This window comes from Halyomorpha halys, unplaced genomic scaffold (assembly GCF_000696795.3).
Source record: "Halyomorpha halys isolate HHAL.00 unplaced genomic scaffold, Hhal_1.1 Scaffold945.1, whole genome shotgun sequence".
Lineage (NCBI taxonomy): Eukaryota > Metazoa > Arthropoda > Insecta > Hemiptera > Pentatomidae > Halyomorpha > Halyomorpha halys.
In genome coordinates this window covers 685,931-694,455 of record NW_027107924.1, presented here as the reverse complement: position 1 = coordinate 694,455, position 8,525 = coordinate 685,931, and the positions used below count along the sequence as shown (strand labels likewise).

The 8,525-nt window shown below is 30.9% G+C and overlaps 1 protein-coding gene across 2 annotated transcripts in view; it reads right to left on the bottom strand.

Annotated features, from left to right (window-relative positions):
* Hrs (Hepatocyte growth factor regulated tyrosine kinase substrate) overlaps positions 1–8,018 on the bottom strand; it is a 26,433-nt gene extending 18,415 nt beyond the window's left edge. Inside the window, exons 1-4 of one of the 2 annotated variants that reach the window (XM_014431097.3) lie at positions 7,820–8,018; positions 7,221–7,305; positions 7,067–7,142; positions 6,747–6,935 (exon numbers count right to left, since the gene is read on the bottom strand). In XM_014431097.3, the coding sequence (XP_014286583.1) occupies positions 6,747–6,935; positions 7,067–7,142; positions 7,221–7,305; positions 7,820–7,859 (390 nt within the window). In that variant the 5' untranslated portion in view covers positions 7,860–8,018. Of the gene's footprint in view, positions 1–4,562; positions 4,610–6,746; positions 6,936–7,066; positions 7,143–7,220; positions 7,306–7,819 lie in introns of those variants that run through there. The other variant, XM_014431098.3, reaches the window with a different exon arrangement.
* Between the last annotated feature and the right edge of the window lie 507 nt (positions 8,019–8,525).

Genomic DNA, 8,525 nt, shown 5'->3' with positions numbered 1-8,525 from the left:
ACCTCTTGTCTACACAGATCTAGCCAGTGTTTTTATTTCACCATGACAACCGTAACACCCCTTGTCTACGCAGATATCGCCAGTGTTTTTAATTCACCATGGCAACCGTAACACCCCTCCCTTTCCTCATAAAAAAAAGAAAAAGAATGGAAACCTAGTGGACCAAAACAAAAGAAAAAGACAATGTTTACACAGTCGTTGACTACTCTCCTTGAGGATCTAACTTTAAGTCTTGGACATGCCAGTTCCCCGCGCTTACACCAGAACCAAAATCCTCTATCTCCACTATAATGGGTGATAACACCTTCTTGATGCGACATTTCTTATATTTCGGAGCAAGTTTACTCGAGAAGTACGCATCCCCCTCTGTCTGATGGTGAGTTTTACACCATACCATTTGTCCCACATGGTAATCGACGGGTCTACGTCTAAGGTTGTAAACTTTTGTACTTTTCTCGTAGGCGGCATTCAGATTCTCTCTAACTGCTTCAAAGAGTTCAGACTTTTTTTGCATCTTGGATAAGTGCTTGTCTATCAAAACCTATTTCTTTTGGCCTTCCATCATCTACTCCATGGTCATTTCTACTTCTTGCTAGTTCCCGGCCATGGATTATATGCCGGTGTAAAACCAGTAGATTCGTGTAAAACCAGTAGATTCGTGTAAAACCAGTAGATTCGTGTACTGCCGTCTTCAGAGCAAAAGCTACTTTTGGGAACTCTGTCCCAGGTCCTATGGTAATCCTTGAGGTATGAGGTCAGCATACTTTTTATTACTCTGTTAACCCTTTCTGTTAGATTGCCTTGCGGATGGTAATAAGCCGTAAACCATGTAGTAACCTTATATTGCTCTATCAATGTTTTAAATTCTCTACTTTTGAATTGGACCCCATTATCACAGATTATTATTTGAGGAACTCCGAACATGAGAAATACTTGTTCTTCTATGTGTTTCACCAAGCATCTGCCTGTAGCTTGTCTCAAAGGGACTAAGATGAAGTATTCCGAAAAATAATCTGTAATACAAAGTATGAACCTGTTTTGCTTCGTCGACAACGGTAAGGGGCCCATCAAGTCTGCACTTATTATTTGCCACGGATATTCTGCAACTTTCTGTTGCCCCATTAAACCTGCTGGCTTGGTTTGGTTTCCAAACAAGTTTGGCATCTTGCCACGTAGCGTCTAACATCCGAATTCATGCCTGGCCAATAATATTTTTCCTTCAGCCTCCGTAATGTTTTATACGAACCTAGGTGACCTGATATGGGGCTGTCATGATAGTCCATGAGAAGGTCTCTTCTCTTTGATTTGGGGACCACAATCTTCCAGGGTCTGTCTTCCCCGAGAATGTCGTTCCTGTCGACCACTCTCTTCATGAGGATACCATTTTCTATGGTCCACTCCGGATAGGACTCTGGCTGCTTCATAATTTTTGGGATCATACCGCTCTACCATCCATCTTCCATCCATTGTAAGTCGACCATTTGGTTCTTTTAAGCTATGAATCCACTTCAAAGCCATGTGATCTGTTAAGACTGTAAACTCCATTCCTTCTAAATATGGTCTGAATTTTTCAATAGCCCATATTACTGCCAGACATTCCAACTCAGTCGTTGAGTACTTCTTCTCGGCGGCAGTCAATCCTCGGCTTGCATAAACAATAGGTTTTTCTCCATCAAGTTTGACTTGGGATAGAATTGCTCCTAGTCCCGAATTAGATCCGTCCGTTTGTAATACAAACAGAAGATTAAAATCTGGACAGGTTAAGAGTGGTACTGACACCAGTATCTCCTTAATGTCGTTAAAAGCCTTTTCCTGTCGTTCTCCCCAGTTCCATTTAATTCTCTTTTTCGTGAGTTCAGTTAATGGTGAAATAACCGATGCAAAATTCGGTACAAACCTTCTATACCAGGAAGCTATTCCAATGAACCTGCGAATTCCTTTCACATTATTGGGTTTTGGGTAATTCAATATTTCTGATACCTTTTCTGGATCTACCTGATTGAAAGGTATTTCAGTTCTTTCCGACAAAAGAGGCATTTATCCCAGTTAATGACGAGGTTGGCCTCAGTGAGGCGTCCTAAAACTTCTTCCAATATCAATAGGTGTTTCTCGAAATCCGGAGCTATTATTATAATATCATCGAGATAGACAAATACATAAGGATCAAGGTCTGGTTTTAAAATTTGGTCTATTAGGCGTTGCCATGTTGCAGAAGCGTTATGGAGACCAAAGGGCATCCTTAAAAAGTGAAATAGACCTCTTCCTGGGACTGTAAATGCAGTTTTTTCACGGCTGCTCTCTTCTAACGGCACCTGCCAGTAGGCTGATTTAATATCTATAGTAGATAAATATTTGGCTCCTTTTAGCTTATCTAGTGTATCGCTTATATAGGGTATTGGGTAAGTGTCCCGTTTCGTAATTTTATTCAGTTGTCGGTAGTCAACGCAAAACCTGTGTGATCCATCTGACTTCTTCACCATTATCACAGGCGACGACCAGGGACTGTTGCTTGGAACAACTACACCATCCTCTAACATCTGGTCCAGTTCTTTATTTATAACTGATTAGACGAATGGAGAGACTGGATAATACCTTTGTTTAATGGGCCTTTGATTACCCATATCTATATAATGTTCCACGTCACATATATACCCGAGTTTTCCATTTATGAATGAGATTTTCCAGGCGCTGCTGTTGTTCACCAGTTAAAGATGCTTCTCCTCTTATTCCTGATGGAGCCATTTCTTCGCCAACCACCTCACTACATTCCCAGCTGCCTTTTTCCCAATTAGGTATCACCTTCATCTTCTCCCAAAAATCTATTCCTAAATAGGGTTTGTGGTTTAGTTTTGGCATCTCCAGAAATTCGATTAATGCCACCTTTTTTCGAAAAATTATTTTTATTAGAAAAACAAATAAATCAACTTTGGGAATTTAAAATTAAACATAAATTGTAAATGTAAATAAAATAATTTGCATCCAAGTTAAGTCTCAAACATTCTTTATTATTAAAAGGAAGATGGTGCGGGTGCGGGTAAAGTAAAACTCAAATAGTCTTTATGCTATTTATTGTGAACCAACGTTTCGCCCCACATTGCACAGCTAAAAAAGATTCAGACACTTAAATAGGGTAAAAATAAATGAATAATGTCAATTAAGAATTTTAAAAATGTATTCTCTTTTCCATGTTTTGTATATCTGTATTTTTATATTTCTTTTTTACCTGTTTATATTTTCGTTTTCTTTAATTTTCTAAAACCTTTTATTGTTCTTGTTTAATTTTAAGCTTCACTATTCATCTTCCTTTTAATATTACACACGGCCAATCAGCGATCTTCAAACATTCTTTATTATTACTTTCAATGTCAAACATTTCAGCCAACCAGGCCATCCTCAAGGACAATCTTAAATATAAATTTACACCTCATATCCAACTTAATACGTAACTTTTTGCCGGCTATTCTGCCCAGGTCAATAATTTTAGTCAAATCACCCTATTTTGTCAGTTTTCCATTAAATTTTAAAACTTTTAATTACAGATTAACTTAACACTCTTATCACACACTCTTTTTTGTTTATTATAAATTGTAAGAATATTTTATTTTATTATAAATTTAAAGCAAAATATATGTCAAAAGGTGAAAGGGTAACTAATGTAAACAAACAAGACAAGCCTTTTGTATAAATTTAACAAGAGATTACTTTTTTTTGTTCTATATATCATAGGGTTATAATAATTATATATTTTAGATCAATATCTGATCAAAAGATGTTTTTTTCTCAACACTAATTTACTCTTTTACAAAAATTTGGTTAATTTAAGCTTAATGTCAGATACAATAATGGATGTCATCATGACAAAGATTCATTCGGAGATAGTTAATTTCTTGTTTGTTGGTAACTGCTAACTTAGCGAATGGAATATATTCATATTTCTTAAACTATGATAATTTTAACAATCAAAATGAATTGGATAAAGTCACTGAATAATTGTTCTCAGCCACACCCACTGTTGCCCAATATTAAGTATATATAAGTAGTAAAATTTCCTTTAATTATTTATTAATTAAAATAAATTCTTCATGATTAAAATTTAAAAAATGTTTTTAAAAATATACTTTAAGCCTTAAACATATGAAATAACAATGAGATTAAGTACCTCAGGGTAAATGAGGTTAAAAAAAAGGTAAAATAAAAATTTTTTGATTTTTTTTAGTAATTAACTACTCATAAAATTAAGTATTTCATACTCTTTGAACAAATTGCAAAAATAATACTAATTAATGTTTTAGCTAATTATGATTTTCAAACATTTAAGATATTTAAACATTATTGCTAACAACTATTTCAATAAATCCAACTATAATTGATAAAAATTACCATTTTTCGATAATAGTATTTGCTATTTTTTACTTAATATTAATTAGTAGGTCTATAAAATATAAAACTTTTTAGAACTATATAAGTAAAAAAAAACAAATATGGATTCGGACTTAATATTTTTGTTTAAAAGAACTGAAATTTAAACTAAAGTGCTATGAAGTTAAAAACAATAAATATACCAATCTCTAGATCACAAATCAAACACCACCCATATTATAACTGATATTGAAAACAGAAAGTGGGGGATATAACATTTTATTTTATTTACACAGATGTTGCACAGAGCTTATGTGATAACTTATATAACAGATAAAAATGAATTTTGGAGATAAGAACTTTGCTTAGTTTGAGGAAAGATTTGAGTTAAAATTAATTTTATTTTGAATTACAGACCAAGACAAGGAGTAATTTGCTCTCTTAGAGACTCAGATAGGACAGAGAGTACCAATCATTCTATTGGCAAATGCTGTATCTACTAACTAACAAAAATCACTTTAAGAACACAAATTTGTATGAGTTTGTCTTTTTTTAATGGGTAACTCAGCACATGCTACACTAAAGATAGAGGTAGATTCTGATGCATTATTATATCAGTTGTATTGTATAAATAACTATACACAAATATCTATTTATAATTAAAATATATATTCCATTTCCTTATGGATTGAGAAAAGAATAACAATATTTAAAATGGATGCTTTTTATTAGAAACATTTGATTAAAATAATTAAAGAATAAACAAAAAATTGCGGTAAAGATAGGTGGTGGCTGCTGTCCATAAATTGTTCGTATTTTATTTTATTTCAAAACTTTTTGAATATTTTTTTCAGTTAGGTTTTTACTGAAATGTAAAAAATAATTTATATGCAGTAAGTAGCAAATAAAAATTAATTGTATAGGGGTGTAACCAAAGCAATGCAGTATTTGTAGTATATATTATATTTAGGAATTAAAATTTTAGTCAGATACATTTTATGATTGAACCCACATTAATTTGATAAGCACTCGATTTGATTTTTTTTAAATTATTATTATTAACATAGTGTTTCCAGTGATTGATAGGTTCAATCAAAACTCTGATTAATAAGAGCAAACATATGGGCAAACGTAATTGATAAATGTAGACCAGGTGATTTGAGTCAACAAAAATTTAAAAAGACAAAAGGCTTTTATATTCAAGTATTTCTGTAATAATCTCTAAGGAGGGAGAGCTTGATCATAAAATTAAACTTAAAAATTACATTTAGACATTGATCAAGGTCAAATTTAAAGTAAAAGAGGCATTAAATAAACAAAACAAAACCTGATGCAACTATTAATAAAAGATAATACATATAGATAGTAATTATGATAATGAAAATTAAGCTAGAATATATCTTGCCTCAATCAAACAAACACATTATAAAATACATAACAAGAATACGTAAATAATACTAAGTTTTTGTATCAGTATCAGGTAGTCTGATAGGTAATATCTTATATTTGTTTTTTTAATGATAATAATAAAACAGAGTACACAAAAATAAACAGGCTTAGTATAAATTAGGAATTTTATCAAGTTAAAATTGATTTCCTACAAAGAATCAAATTTAAATGCATTTTTTTTTAAACAATAAAACTTGATGGAAAAACTAATACTGTGAAGTTTTATTATCAATCAATTTTGTGAGTTTAAATTTATTTTTGGAAGATTACTAATATTCTAAATAATTAATAAAGACAATTGCAAAAGATAATTTTTCAACAATGTAAATAACATTAAATTATATGTTTCTCATAAATACATCTGACGGTATATATAATAACCATTCATCAATAGTAAATACACAATTAATTGAAAAGCAAAACTAAGTTACTGAAACATTGTTGCTATTTTCAGTAATCTTTTTTGACCGACACACGGAACATTTTCCTTCAATAAATTTATTTTTAGTTGAACTCTTAAAGTAAAAGCATTTTATTACAATCATCTTTAAGTTTTAAGAGATATAAATAAATGAATTGTGCTGAAAAAAAAAATGTTAAATAATAAATAAAGATTTATCATTATTTGATGTATCAAATAAATTTAACTTAACATTTAGATTTTTCAGTTTTTAAAATTAGTTTTTATATTTGCCTTAGCGTATAAAAAGAACTTAAATACTTTATTTTACTGTACTCAACAGAAATCAATGCATAACCACATGCAATATTTTATTAATTTTGACATATTTATTAATTGATTAATATAGACAATTCATGAAATAGTTGGGAGTTTAAAAGGTCTGTATTATAAATTCCTAACCAATCTATATGCAACTTAAAAATAAACTTAATTTAGATTATGACTACTAAAGATTCATGGAATTACAAGACAATACCTGAACAGCACGGTATTTTGGTGTGTTCCGAAAGGCATAAGCCCAAGCTTGAATTAGCTCAAGAATCTTTGTTTTAACATTTTCATGGGTCGTTGTTTTCATGGTATCTTTCAACTGTTCCATAAAATTTTTTGTCCCAATTTCATCATGAACTAAACTACCACAGTTTTTAACACAAGATTCAAGAACCTGTAACACGGAAAATTTTGTTACATAACATTGTGTAATTATAACTAGTGACTCAACGTAGTAAACTATATTTTTGTAATTCATAAATTAACATAATCAAAGTAATATCAAAGGAGATAAAAACTACGAACATTAAGAGAAAACATTGCAACATGAGGGTTACTATTTATCATCTTCTTCTTGATTGATGCAAGTGCATACTTTGGCCTGGAAACAAAAATAATTTTAGAATGGCAAAAAATATCACAAATCAGATATTAAAAAAAATAAAATAAAGTTACTAACTGAACATCACCCTGCCGTATCAAATCGCAAATTTGAAGAATAAGAGGCCAATCAGGTTCTAGCTTTAAGTTGCTAGTAGCTTTATCTGTTGACAAAAAAACAAAAACAAATTACAATAATGTTCAGAGTAATAAAAAAAGTATCACCTAGAAGGATAACAAAAGTAGGTATTTATAAACAAAAAAATTAAACTAAATTTAGATACAGGGAAAATGTAAACAATTTAAATCAGCTAAAAGATAAAACACAACCTCAGTTTGGGTAATCACTAAAGCAATGCTATATCACAAATCACAATATTTGTAAATATTATTTGTAATTGGACAAATTTACAGTAGAATCTTTATGCCAAACTCAATAATTCGACTCTCCTTCTGGATTTAGAAATAATGTTGATGTAAACCAACATAAAACAATTAAAACCATCACAGCTACTTCAAGCCTAGAATTGTATTACTAAATCATGTCTATGAAGGTTGACAAAACAATCAGAAATATATGAACTGGAAATAATTAGCTTTAAATTAAATACAGAACACAGTCATTAATCACACTAACAATTATATTATCAACATCAAAACACTATTAATAAAAATCACCTAATAGTTTATCAAATTGCGATGAATTGGACCTAAACATTTTTAATAATTTTTAACTGAAAATTTTGAAGTATCAAATTCTTGTCCACTTGACTCGCTTATCAGAAAGATAACTCTTATTTATTCGGTGACTTAAATGTAGCTTCTTTAGGACTGCTGAGAAAGCTGAGTAACCAGCTGTTTTTGACAGAATTGCTGCATCTTTCTCGAACGATTTTGACTTCATTTGAGTCCAAAGAAAGACTGCCAAAAAATTAGCTATGTTTTTCAGTTTCATCAATTAATTTAATTTAAATTTTAGAAGTCAGCGTTTCCCTTTCGAAATGCAATTCTTTGAGTGAAATCTTCGCAATAAAACACCACAGCAATAGTAATGTCACCAAACCTTGAATGAGGAATGATAATTAATTTCTATATTTTTATTCTTTCATCTTAGATGGACACCTGTCAAACATTATTTAACTTTCTGTAAATTTTAAAATTTAAAAGAAATGGCATGGGAGACATGAAGAACAGCAGAAATTCCTCTAATGCTTTTGCCTAGGAGAGGATGATATATATCGCTTCTTTTCGTGAATAGAGAACTCATAGCACAAAAAAATAATTTAAGCATAGTTTTGATTTTCTTTATTAATGGATGTATTCCAAAGGTAGACTGTGGTTTTTTTCTCTGCCGAGGTAATTCTATAGACTGTCCTGTAGCCAT